Below are 17,510 nucleotides of genomic sequence, written 5' to 3'. Positions count from 1 at the left end.
CCTGCCTTATTCTGAAGCACTCTTTTAATGTCCTTTGTCCTGCCTGTATTTTCTTCATCAAATTACTCAACTGTAATTTCCTCTACATTAGTATTAGTGATGAAATTATAATTAGGCATTAAATAAGGCAGTATTCATATGGAAGCTGGAGAGTGGAGTTTGCCTTATATAAAGCATACCTTTTGAAGGTATTTGGGTCAAAAAATTAGACAATCCAACGTATGTGCTTTCTGCCTCCTTTTATTTCCATTCCTTTAAAATTGAAAAATAGCATGAAACATTTAATAAGGTGGTATGATCCTTATTAAATCTTAGCTCTTCTAGTCAGGCTGTCCTCAGTTTGGTATTTGAGTCAGGGTTACTCCTCAAAAATAAGGATTGAACAATTTGCTGTGTAAATTATAAAGCTATTTTGGCAAAGTGTAATTGTTAGGGCAAAACAGATGGAACAAGAAAAAAAGACAAATCCTCTTTGCTTTTTCATTTTTAATAACTTCAGCCTATGTACTATGTCTTAATAATTTCAGAGGTTTTTTTTTTTTTTTTTTTTTTTTTTTAAGATTCTTAAAAATGTTTTTTATTTATTTGGGGGTGAGGGAAGGCCAGAGAGAATCCCAAGCAGACTCCCATGCTATTAGCACAGAGCCCTATACCAGGCTCAATCTTACAAACCGTAATATCATGACCTGAGCTGAAATCTAGAGTGGGATGCTTAAACAACTGAGCCACCTTGGCGCCCCCAGATATTTTTGTTATGTAATCTCTGTACCCAACATAGTGCTCAGAGTTACAACCCCAAGATCAAAAGTTGCATGCTTTACCGACTGAGCCAACCAGGCGCCCCATAGAGGGTATTTTTAATGGCTTTATGTAATTTAAAAATTTAGTGGTTTGGGGCACAGTCTTCAGGACTTCTTGGTTGTAAGTGACAGAAAACTAACTCCAGGAATAGTGCTCACTCAGAAGCTGTTGGCTTCGATTGCCAACAGGAATCTGCCTCATCCCACTCCTTCCCTCTGCTTTCTTTTACCCTGACTTCATTTTCAGAGATAGGCTTTTACCTCATACTGGCAAAAATAGGCACCAAGGTTATCATTTCCTAGCTGAGCAGCTAAGTTGGGGGACTGGCTTTCATAACCTAGCTGGAGGTTGTGTGGTCATGTCTGATTAGCCAGGCCTACATCACAGACTGTCTCTAGACTGAGAGTAGAAGAAAATGATTTCTAAAATAAACTTGCCATGTTGTTATCAAAACTGGGAGGAAGGGATGCTTGGGCATGATAACTCAGAATATAGGTTGTTAGAAGAAGGTACAACTAGAGCTTTATATTTTTTGGTGCTTGGATTTAAGAAAATTAATCTGCTACCCTGAAAGAACATATTCAATATTAACTACTATTGCCTGAAAAAGGAAAGAGCCAATAATGCACAGTTTGTGGCTGGTAAAAAAAAAAAAAAAAAAAAAATTGTACCATTAACAATTCTCTTAAGTAATTATTAACAGTTTGGAGCACTTACTGTGTGTCAGCCTCTATGTGAAACACTTTACATATTTCATTTAATTCCTATAGCAGCCTTGTGAGGTTGACATTAATATTCTCATTGTGCTGATGAAAAAAAAGGAAACTCGAAGTATGGATTTGATCCAGATGTGTCTGATTTCATTGTAGTTGACTGTCTCTTAGTTTAAACAGTTTGCTTTTGTCAATCTATCTATGTGACTTCCTATCATCCATACCTTGGGGACTCCTCCTACTTCTCCAGCTTTCTCTAAGCAGGAGGCATTCCTTTTGTCTCCAGTACCCTCGCAGCCTACCGCTAACTCTTATTAGTTCTGCCCCTAATATCTGTTCTCTTTCCTCCACCTCCGTTGCTGTTTCTCTAACCTTCCTGATGAAGGGCCTGAACTCTGATAATAAATTCTCTTTGGCCTTCTTACCTCCAGTCTTAATCTCCCCACCCATGTTTTCCTTAGAGGAACCAGGTTGAATTTTTAAAAAGTGTAGACTTGAGTTTACAACCTTTGTACATCTTGGCTTCTCATTGCACTTAGGGCATGATCCTGACCCCTGCCTGTCTTCCCAGCCTACTCTCTTCCTACCCTGTTCTTCATTCTCACACCTTATCTCTTTAGCTCTTACTTCTTCAAGTCCTATTTAAAAATCACTTCTTAAATCCTCTGTCTGGTTGTTGTTGTTGTTTTATTAAGTAAGCTCCGCCCCCATCGTGGGGCTTGAACTCACAACCCCAAGATCAAGAGTCACATGTTCTACCAACTGAACCAGCCAGGCACCACCTTCACTTCCTTAAATCCTTAGGGACTTCCCTGCTCTTCAGATCTGAAAATAAGAAACACTCATCATATCCTTTTCCTTTTCGCACTTATGACAATCTGTAGTTATACATTTATATCATTATTGGCCCAGTATTCCCCACTAAACCATGTTCTCCATGAGGGCAGGGACCAATTCTATTTAGTTAACTTCTGAATGTCTAGCATCTGGACCACAGTGCCTGAAACATAGTAGGCACTCAAATATATGTTGACAGGATTAACAGACTAATAACTGAATATGTCCAAAGCAGTGCATTTTATATTTACTTTTTTAAAGTAAGCTGTATGCCCATCATGAGGCTTGAACATTAGGACCCTGAGATCAAGAGTTGCACTCTCTATTGACTGAGCCAGCCTGGCACCCCAAAGCAGTGCATTTTAAATGATTGCCCTTTTTTATAGTCCTCACATTCTGATTTCATTTATTACTCAAGAGCAAACTTATGTTTAGAGCAATTTTATCCCAGCAGCTTTTAATGTGAAGTTATAATTGACTTTATTAAGCAATTCATAAATGTGGCTACATCCCATCCAGGAAGTAGAGGGGCTCTCTGAAGAGTTGTACAAAATGGAAGGTTTTTACGGGGAGGATGGAACAAGGAGTTAATAGCAAGAGACAAGAAAGGATTGTTTCAGGCTAGATCATTTTCCCTTAGGGGGAAGGACAAGGGTCTTATCATGCAGATTACTTCATCTTCTTTTAGGCTAGGAGTAGGCCCATGTGACAGATTACCTCATGTTAGTCAGAAAATTCCTGATTGACTGGTTAAGACTATTTCTAGGGGAGGTCTAAACAGCAGTTAAGCCAGTCCTGGTTTGGTGACTTGGATTAAGTGACACCATTTTGGGCCTGTGGTTTTCTTTTTAACAGGAGTAAGCTGTGCTTCCTCCATTGCTGATTGTTAGCAATTCAGATTCTGTACAGTGATGCACTTGGTTTTCAAAACTTCTGTATCCAAGCCAGCTATAATAAAGTTCTAAAATTTAGGATATGTAATTCCACTCATTTTCACCTGAGCCTGGTGGGTGGGAGAGGAAGAGAGGAGAAGGCTCCACTCACTTGCTCCAAATGGTTCCCTGGCCAATAACACAGAAGCTGGAACATTCCTGTACCTCAGGTGTACCATTCCCAGAATCCAGGAATCCAAATTTAGCTTTCTGCACACATCCTTATGGTTTTTGGTTGCTATCTTTGCCCAAAGTGGCTTTGGAAGGAGAAACTTTCCCTCCAATGATTTATTGTTTACAGCAGTCTTCCAAACCTTTGCCATGGACAATGGCCCATTAGAGCCCACAGACAAGGCTGTCTGCCCCTGGTCAGAGGGACATAGGCATGTTGGCTGGGAATCTTAGCTCGCCATGACCATTCCAAGTGTTGTGGATTGTGGATAACATAACTTCTTTCTCTCTTTTTAATCCACAGTTGGTCATGTTCGGAGTTTGACCTGAATGAGATTCGCCTGATAGTTTACCAGGACTGTGAGAGAAGAGGAAGACAAGTCTTATTTGATTCTAAAGCGGTTCACAAGATTGAAGAGGTAGCAACTCAGGTATGAAATGCAGATTTGCTTTCATCTTTTTAATTTGTGCTTTTAACCACCTCTCTGAGCAGTCGTTTATTAGTTCATAATCTTCTCTTTGAGCTCTACTGTATGTGTCATTAAGGTTCAGAAGCAGCATAAACAAAGGCTCTCCGCCACCCCGTCCTGCCGCATTTGTATTCTTATTAATATGCCAGGTGAAACTTTTACCAGAGAGTCATGACAGATGCTCAGCAGTGTACTGTAAATATTACTAGAGGTAAATTTGCTGGTGAGTTGTAATTCAGTAGGATTTTGATGCCAAACATGTGCTATGTAATAGGAAAGCTGAGCACTCTAAAATTCAGAAAGTGTTAGCCTGAAGGGAAGTTAATAGATCCTTCTGTCTGGTATTTCTCATGGATAGTAAGAGGTATTACATAGCACTGGGTTCAACAAGATTAAATAGCTTTTCTTACTATAGGGCTTCAGTATGCTAACATACACTGTCCTCTTCAAAAGGGAGTGTTTCTCAAACCCATTTGACCAAGGAAACTTTATTTACTTCCTTTTTTTAGTGCAAAGCAGGGGGAGGGGAAGGGGGAGTGTTGTGGGGTGGGGCACGGCAGGATCTGGGATGGGTTAAGTGAGGGCAGAGCATCCCTTGATCCCCTGGAGCCAGAACAGGAAAGGTTAAGGTCACATGTCCAGGTGAGGAGTAGGGTCTGGTCCTCCCTGAGTCTTCTGGACCTCAGCCTGAGGTACTTCTAAGTTGTCGCCTTTAGACTTTTCATTCTTTTCATGTTCAGTAGCTTCCAGCTATACTGACCAAATTCTGGAAGTTCATCGCATGTGTAGCTAAGTAAATGAATAGTTTATATCACAGTCTTTGTTTCATCAGGGCCAAGGAGCTGTTTTCCTGCTTTTGATAAGGATCATTTCTGCAGGAAGGAAGCATTTGGTTAAAGGCAGTTTAGCTGGGTAGATTCCATAGTACTTTATAGTGGAAGTCTGCCAGGTAGCTAATCATTACAGTAGTTGTTGGGCTTGTTGGGTTGGGGGGGCGGGGAATCTCTCAGGTGATTCACCTGTAGGCTTTAATGGTAGATTTATATCAAAGTTTAGGTGAGCCAGCACTTGACAGGACATGATTTCTCCCTTAATTTCCCATATCATTTCCTGTTTCCCTGAAGGCCTTGCACAGATGGTTTAGTTGAAACACCCACACACCATCACTAGGGCTCCTAATGGTGGTAACAGGTTGAAGAAAAAATTCTCACTGGCTTTTCTTTTTTTAAAGTTTATTTATTTATTAATTTAGAGAGAGTACATGTGTGCATGCTGGGGGGAGGGACAGAGAGAGAGAAAGAGAGAATCCCAAGCAGGCTCTGCACTGTCAGCACAGAGCTAGATGTGAGGCTCGATCCCATGAACCGTGAGATCATGACTGGAGCCGAAATCAAGAGATGCCTAACCCACTGAACCACCCAGGTGCCCCTCACTGGTTTTCAAAGGCAACTGGAATTTTGGTATATCAGAGCAGTGATGACACTGGAGTCGGGAATATAAGCTTTCTTGGAAGTGCTCATTTAGTCAAAAAGGTAGCTAGGTCCAGAGAGGTTTGTCATTTTCCCAAGGCTACAGAAAGAGTCCAAACAAGTAGTGCTCGTCTCACCGTCCCAGGTGCTATCTCCAATTATAGACTGTTCAGTATGTTGTACCCCAGCCAGAGGGTCTAGCAGTCTGTGAGGCAGGTGTGGACTTAGTGTCACTTTGGGCTCTCTGAGGGGCTGTGTTGGGTTAAGTGGTATTAAGTAACAACTAGATCTGAAGAGGGTGTTGAAGGAGTGCCTGATACCCGGGAATTACCAAGTACGACTTTGAATGCTGTCACTGCTGGAGTGACTAATGTTATGGACCAGCACAGTATGTGTTTTCCGTACATTCTTTTCCCATTTTCAGCCCCCCACTCCCTTGGCAAGCACAAAACGTCATGAGTTTGTATCAGGCACATGACTGCAGGCATTTGCATTAGACCACCAGTGTGACTGTCACATTGGAGATTAGATAAGCTGCAGTTGCATTCATGTTTTTCCAAGCAAAAGCTGCACACAAAAAGGCAAGTAAGACTCAGACAGAATAGAAATAACCTACCATAGATGGCACGGGATGCTTCTGTAGGGAGCAATATAATTTGGTGTAGGCGGAAGGGAAGAATTAAAGGTGTATCTTTATACCTTTATGTCACTGTCATAAAATTAGCAGTGAACTCTGTTTAGGGACTATATAGTAGATAATCTTATATTACTCCTAACCTTTAAAGGCCACTTTTCCATCACATGATGTATAATTCACAGGAGCTCCTGTTTCAGAGTTTTGGTTTATCTTTCACAAACTCTCTCCTGTTACTTTTAAAGGAGTGCTAGAGGAGGTGTGTCATTAAAAACACAAACCCAGGCTTTCCAAATTAGTAATTCTGCTTTCCTAGTTCGTTGCATTTGCCTGGTACAGGGCTAACATTTGGAGCATTGTCTTTCTCCACATGAATTTTATAGATTAGGACTTTCCATTAGTACTAATGGGTCCTCTAGTGACCCAAACAGAGAGATCAGATCTCACTGACGATTTCAGGAGTCGAAATCCATGAAATCTATGAACTGAACTGTAAATAACAGTTGAGTCACTTATGGCGAATAGTCCTACTACAAGACCACCATCTCCTGTCTAGTTACCCTTCTTCAGACCCCCAGGGACCACATTCTTGTCCTCATAGAGAAGGAAAAAAAGCTTCTGGTTTTCTGTGCAGCTTAGGCACAGCATAACAATGATTTGACAAAGAAGTTCCCAATGAAAAGCGTGCTGAGGAAGCCCGATATACTTAGCAATCCCTTATCTTGCCTGTCTGTCAACCCAGAAAACAGAGGATGTGTCTCTTAAAATGTCAGCCAAGTGCTGTCAAGGAAGCGGCGGCGGTGGCAGCAGCAGCAGCACCTCTTCCCATAGTTCTTCCGGGGCATCTTTACAACATGCTAAGGAGCAGCTTCCAAAGTACCAGGTAAAACCATCCCTGCCCAACCAGATGCCCCGTGGGGCTGAAGTCATTTACTGTGATTTCTCCACAGGGAATAATAGCTGCTGGAGGATTCTACTCCAGGGACATGAGCATAAGTATTCCACAATGTGCTCTTAAATGTGTCCTGTCAGTGCTCTTTTCACACTTTGGCTTTTCTCTCTCGATAAAAACTGTATCCGAGTCGAGGTGATCAAGTATAATATATGAATTCTATATTATAATGGTGAATGAGGAAGACATATTACAAATGAGGTAAATGCTTTTGTTTTGCTCTCTTTGTTGTTAGAACTAGATTAAAACACACAGTTTCCAGTTTTGGCATAAAAATTCTAAGGATTCTGGGAATGTATATGGGCATCCTAAGAAAATAGCACTTGCCAGTAGGAGGAAGAAAATCTTGTTTAGAAGAAAGAAATGGTAAGATCTAACTTGAGTGTGAAGGATAACAGGGCTAGTGGCATCTGTGTGTGTGTGTGTGTGTGTGTGTGTGTGTGTGTGTGTGAGAGAGAGAGAGAGAGAGAGAGAGAGAGAGTAAAGGATAGGGATGTGGGTTATTGAGAAATATTGGCTAACTAGAAATAAGGGAAGAAATGTTTCATAAATACTGAAGAGCAGGAGGATATAAACTGATGAAGAATGTATCAATTTTTTTTTTTCTTTATTGACTCGTGGAATTTTCCATGTTGCTGGAAAAGCAAAGCTGGGTAAATTGCCAGCAGCCACAGGTCTATAGAACTTTGTTAATTTCATGTTCAGGATTTGTGCCACGCATTTGCCCTTATTTCGCAGTGCTCCTCAGTTTCCAGGAGGTTTGTGATTTAAAAAGTATACAGTGAAATTTTCAACTAGTTGAGAATCACAATTGGCGTATAGACCCTGTACCCCAAGGAAAAGCAGATTATAAAATGGAGGCGGTAGGTGGAAGTTATTAATAAAAAATGTGAAAGACAGTTGGTTTCTGTCTGCATGTAGTGAGAAGAGGTTGGCGTGAGCTATAACCAAACAGAGAGGAGCCTCGTTAAACAAGGCTGAGAGATTTGTTTCTCTTTCCTCCTCTGCAAACATGTATAAGTAGGTTGTGTATGTGTTTGTTAGTGTGTGCATGTACTTGTGTGTATATAATGTGTGTGTGTGGATTTGAAGTTTAAAAAAAAGATTGAGAAGACAGTGTTAAGAATGATTCCCGTGTTTTGGCTTGGATGGAAAGCACGCTAGCAGAGAATGCAGGGCTGGATGGGCTGGATCCTGGACCATTGTTTTGTCTTGGTCAGGGTGTGCTGGGGTGCCCGCAGCACACTAGTTTGGTTGACATTCACATCTATCATGTTCATCAGGTGTCTAGAATCCTACATCCAAATACATTCATTCACATATCGTTATAATACATTATTGTATAATATGTGTTACATTATCTTTACATACATATAATGATACCTGAATGAATTCATTTGGATGTAGGATTCTAGAGTTCAGGGAGAGGTCTGGGCCTGGAGATAAAAGATGTGGGAAGTATTCCTATGTAAAGAATAACCAAAATCCTAAGAGGGGTTGAGAATGCAGACGGTGAGTAGGAGTGTCCTCTGAGGAGCAATCCTGTTCAAGGGAAGATCTAAGAAAGAAGATTCGACAAGGAGGGTAAATAAGAACACCAGATACCATGAGACATGTTTAAGAAAGCAAACTGGAAAGGGTGCATTGGATTTGACAGGAAGGCAGAAGTCATTACTAGAGCAGTTTGAATAGATGAGGCTGCAGTAGGTTTACAAGCAGATGAGATCTGGGAAAGTGGAGGTAGCACAGGCCCCCCTTTTGGATGACGAAAGGGATGAGAAAGACTGGCCAGAAGGTACAGGGGTCAGATGTTTTTGAAATATTTTTTTGTAAAACTTCAGAGGTATCAGACCATCTGTCATCTTTTGGACCCTCACAAAACCCTACCTGTGCCAATTGGCATTTTCATTCAACACTATTAATTATTGAGGTGAATAATGCTGAACTGTATTTTTATTCAGGATATATATATATATGTATTTTGAAATTATTATTTTTTAAAATTTAAACTCAAGTTAGTTAACATGCAGTGTAGTCTTGGCTTCAGGAGTAGAACCCAGTGATTCATCTCTTACATATGGCACCAGTGCTCATCCTGAAAAGCACCCTCCTTATTGCCCATCACCATTTTGCCCAAACCCCCCACCTCCCTCAGTTTGTTCTCTGTATTTAAGAGTCTCTTATGGTTTCCCCCCACTCTGTTTTTATCTTATTTTCCCCTCCCTTCCCCTATGTTCATCTGTTGAATTTATCAAATTCCACATATGAGTGAAATCATATGATATGTCTTTCTCTGACTGACTTATTTTGCTTAGCATAGTACCAAGAAAAGAGTTACCCTTTTTTTTTCAGAACTTAATCTTTAAAGTTTATAAATGGAGATAATAAAAATCTTTATTTTTCATAGCAAGATTAAAAACGATCTTTGATGAAACACTTGGATCCTACATGAAGATACTGTGTATACAAAATCATGAACATAAGTAATAATATGGGAAAAAAATAGGCAATCACCATTATGGATTAAGACTGTAAAATGATCAGTTTCTGCCTTGAGAAATAGTTTTAATTATTTGCTAATAATCTAAAGAAGGACCCCATAGATCAATAAATGTTATTTTCTTAAAAAAAAATTTTTTTGGGGGGGTGCCTGGGTGGCGCAGTCGGTTAAGCGTCCGACTTCAGCCAGGTCACGATCTCGCGGTCTGTGAGTTCGAGCCCCGCGTTGGGCTCTGGGCTGATGGCTCAGAGCCTGATGACTGTTTCCGATTCTGTGTCTCCCTCTCTCTCTGCCTCTCCCCCATTCATGCTCTGTCTCTCTCTGTCCCAAAAATAAATAAATGTTGAAAAAAAAAATTTTTTTTTTTTTTTAAATTTTTTTTTATGTTTATTTATTTTTGAGACACAGAGCACATGCAAGGGAGGGGCAGAGAAAGAGGGAGACACAGAATCCAAAGCAGGCTCCAGGCTCTGAGCTGTCAGCACAGAGCCCAGCAAAGGGCTCGAACCCACAAACCATGAGATCATGACCTGAGCCAAAGTCAGACGCTTAACTGACTGAGCCACCCAGGTGCCCCAAATGTTATTTTCTTTTGCATCGCACATCATGTTGTGCCACATATTAACTTTGATTTTGGTTTCTTTAATGTATGCAGTACACAAGACCCGCTTCTGATGTCAACATGCTAGGGGAAATGATGTTTGGCTCGGTTGCAATGAGTTACAAAGGCTCCACTTTAAAGATACACTATATACGGTGAGTTTGGGCTTCTTTACCTACTATTTGTGAAAAACGGAATGGTGAAACTGCTTTCTTATTCAAAAATACTTTCTCTCTCTCTCTCTTTTTTTTCTTCTAGTTCTCCTCCACAACTGATGATTAGTAAGGTGTTCTCAGCTAGAATGGGCAGCTTCTGTGGGAGTACAAATAAGTAAGTGTGGGATTTTGTACCAATCCACCCTCCCTCCCCATTTTTTTAAGTGGCTGTTTCTGGAAAGAGTAGTTCTTTGAGAGCCATACATATTTTTGAAATAAGAAGTGAGATGAGTCCACATTAACAAAGAAATGGCCATTTTCCTGCACATAATGTATATGAAAAGGCCTCTGACTTTATTAGCTGGCCTTAAAGACAAATGACTGTTTATTTCCCAATGCTGTTTTATCTTAAAAAAACAAAAACAAAAACAAAAAAACTGGTTGGCTAGTTAATTTATTTCTAAAGAAATGAAGCACATAGTGAGTTTTTTCAGGCTATGGGGCACATGTATGGCAGGCTGGGTCGTATGTGCTCACCATCTATTCAGCTGTCAGTATCGCCTCTATGACTGGTGGGTACCTGGACCAGGCCATATCCTGATCTTCACTCCTGAGTTTTTTCCTCCTCTAATTTTATATTTCTTTGTAGACAAAGAAAACTGATGTTAACTCTCATTCTGGTACATTTGTTCATACACTTTGAACTTTTCAAGCAGAAATATTTCATATGCTTCATTTTTGAATAAAACAAAACATTTGCTATACTTTCGTAAGTTTGAAAGAAGTTTGTTATAAATTAAAGGGATATTCTTAGAGGCCAAATGAAGGCCGTTCTTTTTTCATAATCTTGGGAAATTAAAAATATTTTTCTTTGTAGATTTGGGTACCTTTGAGTAATTCTGCTTACTCTTCAACAAAGTAATGAATTTAACTTGTTTGAGCATTTAACATTGGTCTGGCATGACTTAAGCCTATATGAGAATTGATATGTTTTTTTTGTGAGATACTCTTTTTCAGACCCTTTCAGTTATACACTAATTCCCTATAATAGAATATCGAGCTCACATTTAAGTAAAAATTATTTTGGCCCTATTAATGTTGTATTCTCCTTGAAGTCTTGATATTTATTTTACTTGTTAATAAATCAAGTAAATTATTAAAATTGGCTTCTCTCACATTTGTGTCTATGAATAATTCTAACTTCTTAGATGTTGTGACGTCAAACTCCTATGGGAATCATAATTTCTGTTATATCCTCCTCCTGGAAAAACTTTCTAAATTGCTCATAGATGTTAACTGAGAGTTCAGCTCAATTTCATTTTGAAGTTTTATGTGAAATTACCCTTGAAATGAATAGTAACATCTTGAGTGTCAGTTACTAAAACACAATTTAGAAATGAATAGCGATATCCTAGGCGTCAGTCACCAAAGCCAAATTTGTAGAGTTCCATGTCCCATTATATAATGTAAAATTGTTAGGAATACGTTGTTTAGTTTTATAGGTTGGACTGCCTTCAAAAAGTTTTTTTGTCTTTTCCTTTCCCCTAAAGTTTAGTTTCCTTTGGTAGATGTGAGACTTTATTCATTTATAAGGAAAGTTGGAACAACTGGTAAGTTGCCTGTGTTTGAGAGTTTGTTAGAAAACAGTCTTATTCATCTCTTGATATTTTTCTTCTCTCTCTCCTTTCCCCTCCTTCTCTGGATGTAGCTTACAAGACAGCTTTGAATACATCCACCAGGATCCTAATTTGGGAAAACTCAACACAAATCAGAATAACTTGGGTCCTTGTCGTACTGGAAGTAACCTAGGTAAAATCAGCCACATAACTGGGCTCTTTCTTTCTGAATACCACTATTGTGGGTGTGTGTTTTGCTTTATTTGAGTTTGTTGTTTTGTTTTGTTTTTTTGCATTATCTTTAATCTGTGTTTATTTTTGTGTGTGTACTTTGTTGGCCCTCTTCCGTGTGTCTCTGTCTCTAGGTCTGCTGCAAGCATGCGGCAGCAAACTGCTACAGGGCGTAGCTGAAGGAGGACCTCTCCGGCTCACCCGGAGCGCTTCTTTCTTTGCAGGTTTGTGTGGAATGCTGAGAACAGTGTGACCCACACACATTAGTAATAACTCCTGTGCAGTTTCTTAGAAAAAAATCCTGTTTGGTGCCTCTCTAGAAATCCAAGGGGCTCTTGAGATAACAGTTTCAAATGCAGCCAAGTTCATGGTGTTTTGAAAAATTCCACCAATGAACTTCTATCGTAAATGTCTTTGCTAATACCCCAGTGTAAGCTGATTTTGATCTGAAATGAGCCCTTAGTTTTTCTAAGAGGATTATATTTTCTGATTTTCCTGGGCCTCTTCAGGTCTGAACTGTTTTCCTTTCCCATGGTATATACTTCTATCCATTTAGTCACCTGCATCCCCACCTGCACAGAGTTTCTTCAAAAGTCACCTAATAAGAGCATAGAAGACCTCTCTCTCTCTCTCCCTCTCTCTCTTTTTCTCTTCCTCAGCCACCTCATCTCTCCCTCTCTCTCTCTCTACTTTCCACCCCTACTCTCTCTAGCATTTAAGTAGTTTAAATGCAGTTTCTAGGTTCTTTACAGGTATAATCATCTCGGTCTCTCTGGGTAGGTAAATTCTTAGATTTAACTGGCCTTGCTAGCTAAAGCTGTTGAATGTCTGTTGAAGTCTGGCATGATTAACAAGTGTGGGGAATCTTCATTACTAACATTAAAGGTTATGTTTATGACAAATGGTATTCCTCATTCTGTTCTTTGTAGCTGGAAATGTGCTAAGCTCTATTAGTTAACTGACACCCCGATGAAAGTGACACCTTCCCACCTACTTAGAGTGAGGCTAACATGTTTATATGCTCTCTTCAAAATTATGAAAATAAACAGTCTTCAAAAACTATCTGGAAAGTATAATCATCAGGCAGGGCCCTGGGTTTCTCATACATTGTAAAGCTTACTATAGCAATATGTCCTCTACCCTCTAGCTCAATATGTATGATGAATCTGAAGCATTCCTACAAGTCTGTAATACTTTAGAGTGTTTTCTAAAATTCATGCCAGGATATTCGTTTTTCTCAGTAACTCTACAGTGATACTGGGTGTATATGGAAAAGAAATGGAGGAAGAAATATTTGAAAATGAAGGGGTTTTTATCTGCCAAGAGAGTGGGTTATAAACAGAAACATTTTTTAAATTTATGAAATGGTATTCAAATATTTCTGTTTCCTAAGTTGCCTATAGTTACTAATAAAACTGATTATAAAGCATTTTGAAAATACAGTGCTATTTAAGTATTACTAATGATGAGGACAATGGCTGGAAGTATCTGCCTGAGAATGTTTGTTCATTTTATCAACTGCATGAATAGTTTATTATTCAGTTTGCTTTAGAAATAGGCACCACTCCAACAAGTTTTTATGCTACAGTAGGGTAAAGACAGGTAATTACTTGGTTCTGTTTTTACTCTCACCATTGTGTTTTATGTATTTAATTTTGCTTTCTCATTAATTTTCATATATACACGTATACCAACCATCAATAGCAGTAGCCTACTTTGAAATGTAAAAATTACTGTAGTGGCTTTTAAACAAGGCCTTCTTTGGAAGTTCAATAACATTGTTACCTTTTGCCTTTATCTTAGCACATAGCACTCCAGTTGACATGCCAAGCAGAGGACAGAATGAAGACCGGGACAGCGGTATTGCTAGATCAGGTATTTGCACTTCCTTTTATATGTTTAGTTGATAGAGTGAACTATCTGTAATGATGAAGTAGGTGGGAAAATAGAAGACAGGTCTCGCCTTCTGGGTTTTTTCCTTTGCCATATTCTTTTTTTTTTTTTTTTTTTTTTTTTAATTTTTAAATATTTATTTATATTTGAGAGAGAGAGACTGAGTGCAAGCAGGGAAGGGGCAGAGAGAGAAGGAGACACAGAATCCGAAGCAGGCTCTAGGCTCTGAGCTGTCAGCACAGAGCCTGACGTGAGGCTCAAACCCACCAACTGTGAGATCGTGACCTGAGCCGAAGTCAGACGCTTCCCTGATTGAGCCACCCAGACGCCCCTCCTTTTCCATATTCTAAGGTAGTCTCATGTGTCTGAAGATCCAGAACGTTGATATACAGCATCTAGGAGTGATTGTACAACATGGACTAGTTTTTTCTAAACCTAAACTCATATGAGACTATATTGTATTTGAGAAATTTCTTTTTTTTTAATTAAAAAAAATTTTTTTTAATGTTTATTTATTTTTGAGAGAGAGACAGAGTGCAAATGGGGGAAGGGGCAGAAAGAGAGGGAGACACAGAATCCAAAGCAGGCTCCAGGCTCCAGGTTCCGATCTGTCAGCACAGAGCCTGACGCAGGACTGGAGCCCATGAACTGAGATCGTGACCTGAGCCAGTCAGACTGACTGAGCCACCCAGGCGCCCCTAAGACAGCAATTTTGACTGAGAGTGATTTTGGTTCCATGGTGGTACCCATTTCTTCTTGCCTTGAAATTCAACCCTAAGGAAACTAGCTCCAGTGCCAGCCAGCCCTGTTCAGGTTGGCCCTACCAGGGCAGGGAGCTGAGCTTTGGGGCGTTCACAGCCTTTGAGGAACCGATGTACTGATGCACTGATGTAGCTCAAAGCTCAGCTACTCCTCTAGTAGAGAATGCTGACGGCACCCCCTAAGGATGGGGAAATTCTCCTAAGACCATTGAATACAAATCAAATTTAAAATTTAAAAACAGTGTTCTCTTTAGCATTTCATGAGTTACTCTTTACCTTCTCAGATTTCATGTTTGTACAAAAATTGCTTTAAATGAAAATGATACAAGTCTAAGCAGCAGGAGTTACATTTCTGACCAATGGCTCAATGCTCAAGTTTACAAAAAAAGATTATGAAGACCGAAAGCAATCAATTGTTTTTATTTCATCATAAATAAAATCCGGTGTACTTTATACGTGACATACATAAACAAAGGAAGGGGATTCAGTAACAAATGACATTTCATTTAATAACTCAGGAGCAGAGTTGTACCGAGTGGGATGAAGGACCCTGGTACCACACAAAAGGAACATGAGGACTCCTTTGAGGTGTGTCTAAGGGCCAGAGATGGACACAGAAATGAAAGGAAGGCAAGGAAGAAAGGCATCTGAGGCACTGGCTGGCTGGCTGGCCTGTTTGGTGAAGGTGTCCTGTATCACTGGTAAAACCAGTGGGGTGCTCTTAGTCTTTAGTGGAAGGCAGAGGCTGCGTGTCTGATGTGTGCATCAGGCAAAAAAAACCCCACACTCCTCCAAGGCCTCCATTTCCAGATCACTGCTTCACTGCCCTTCTTCTACAGCACAGAATCTACCTCAGATCTAAACCACAAATCAAAAATCGTAGCGGAATCATGTACAAAGGCAGAAACCGAGAGATCTTAAAAGCAGTATTAGAAAAGTTTAAGCCTTGAAGGAATGAGAGAAGGGGTAGCTAAGATAAAATCTAGATCAGCCTGACTCTAGGACAGAAGAGAGGGTGACTGTCAGGTCCTCCCGCAGAGGTGGACGGATTTACCTCCACAGACACCTTTCTTCCTCTGATTTTATTTTCAATACTCAACAAGCAAATTCCCAGTAAAATTAGCTCAAGGAAGCTTCCTTTTAAAAAGAAATTTCTCATGGGGCACCTGGGTGGCTCAGTCAGTTAAGCATCTGACTTCAGCTCAAGTCATGATCTCACAGTTCTTGAGTTCAAGCCCTGCCTCAGGTTCCCTGCTGAGAGCAACAGAGCAGAGCCTGCTTGAGATTCTCTCTCCCTTTCTCTTTCCCTTCCCCACTTATGCACATGCTTTCTCTCTCTCTTTCACTCTCAAAATAAATAAATTGACTTTTTAAAAAGTAGTAAAATAGGCAGAAGATCAGTATGAGAAAAACTTTAACATGTATTCTCAAACATTTTTATTCAAGTGTTTTGAAATGAACCTTCAGTGTAAGAATACACATCATCGTAGTATTCAACTAGGACATGTGTTTTGGCTACTCTGCAGGTACAGGGTGGATCCCACCCCAAATTTGGTTTGGATGTCGAGACTAATGACACCACACACATGCAAGAGGGTATGAAAGTATTTATCACTCACGTAATGACACTTTCTGGTGAGAGCTGGACGGGCTTCCCAAGCTGGTCAGAAAATGACTTGAGAGGGGTGCCTGGGTGGCTTAGTCGGTTAAGCGTCTGACTTCAGCTCAGGTCATGATCTCATGGTTTGTGGGTTCGAGCCCCACATCGGGCTCTGTGCTGGCAAATTGGAGCCTGGAGCCTGCTTTGGAATCTGTGTCTCCATGCCCCTCTCTCTGCCCCTCCCCTTCCCACATGTGCACGTATTCTTGCTCTCAAAATAAATAAACATTAAAAATAAAAGAAAGGAAATGCCTTGAGAGAAAGGGAAAGGAGATGATTTTCAGGTTTTTATGATGGTTAGGGGTAGGGCCAGGGTGAGGGCTTCCACACACAGGTTGAACTTCCTAGTGGTTGCAAAGGAGAAAGCCTCTAGGCTTTCTCATCACCTTGCCCACATGTGGGGCAGACAAGGAAGAGGTTTGAGAGGAGAAGCTTAAAAGGTATCAGCAGTCAGACATCAAAAAATGGAGTCAGACTGTTTATTACAATGTGTGTCACCATTGAATAATGCGAAATGACATCCCACTTGGATCTGAATTCTTCATTGATTTAACTGATAGAGTGCTTTGTAAAGAGTGGCAAGAGTCAAGGAGGGTACTGCTTTGTTTGTTGTCTGTGTGGGAGAAAGGCCGTGGCATCCCGTTGACCTTGAGTGTATAAATGTAGGCAAAGGCTTGAACTCACTTTATGTGAGTCTTGGCGGTACTGATTGTGCTCCTCTGGGAACACAAGAGAATGGGAGGCCCCAAGGAGATGCTGGGACATCATCTCCCACTCACTTTCTGTCTCCCCTGGGAAATTGTGAAACTGTCTCATCTCCTCCAGGCTTCAGATAAGGTTTGGAGCTTTCTGCCCTGCCCACCTGAGACTAGAAGTGCAGACTAGAGAATTGCTGAGCTGTGGTCTCCAACTGCTCCCCAGCACCAGGGCCTCCTACAACTCAGGGTGTGGGCATCTGATCCCTTTTGTGTCAGTACTGTCCTTTTTGGCGTGTGAGGCAGGGATCACTGGGGACTGGCACTTTTGGTTTATTCTTCTTTCCACAGACTATGTAAGAAACTGTCCCAATCTAAAAATGTCTTGTTACATCATTACTCTCAAGCCTTTACTTTGG

General features: G+C 40.4%; 1 protein-coding gene across 6 annotated transcripts in view; it reads left to right on the top strand.

Moving 5' to 3' along the window:
* FNIP2 (folliculin interacting protein 2) overlaps positions 1 to 17,510 on the top strand; it is a 131,361-nt gene that overhangs the window by 61,642 nt on the left and 52,209 nt on the right. For 3 of the 6 annotated variants that reach the window (XM_040471501.1, XM_040471518.1, XM_040471497.1), the window contains exons 2-8: positions 3,759 to 3,885; positions 6,770 to 6,910; positions 10,135 to 10,235; positions 10,339 to 10,410; positions 11,944 to 12,044; positions 12,217 to 12,306; positions 13,886 to 13,957. In XM_040471501.1, the coding sequence (XP_040327435.1) occupies positions 3,759 to 3,885; positions 6,770 to 6,910; positions 10,135 to 10,235; positions 10,339 to 10,410; positions 11,944 to 12,044; positions 12,217 to 12,306; positions 13,886 to 13,957 (704 nt within the window). Of the gene's footprint in view, positions 1 to 3,758; positions 3,886 to 6,769; positions 6,911 to 7,000; positions 7,181 to 10,134; positions 10,236 to 10,338; positions 10,411 to 11,943; positions 12,045 to 12,216; positions 12,307 to 13,885; positions 13,958 to 17,510 lie in introns of those variants that run through there. The other 3 variants (XM_040471514.1, XM_040471506.1, XM_040471525.1) reach the window with 2 other exon arrangements.

This window comes from Herpailurus yagouaroundi, unplaced genomic scaffold (genome assembly GCF_014898765.1).
Source record: "Herpailurus yagouaroundi ecotype Mexico unplaced genomic scaffold, PumYag 28, whole genome shotgun sequence".
Lineage (NCBI taxonomy): Eukaryota > Metazoa > Chordata > Mammalia > Carnivora > Felidae > Herpailurus > Herpailurus yagouaroundi.
Note: the sequence above shows the minus strand (reverse complement) of the source record. Positions and strands in the feature narration are given on the sequence as shown.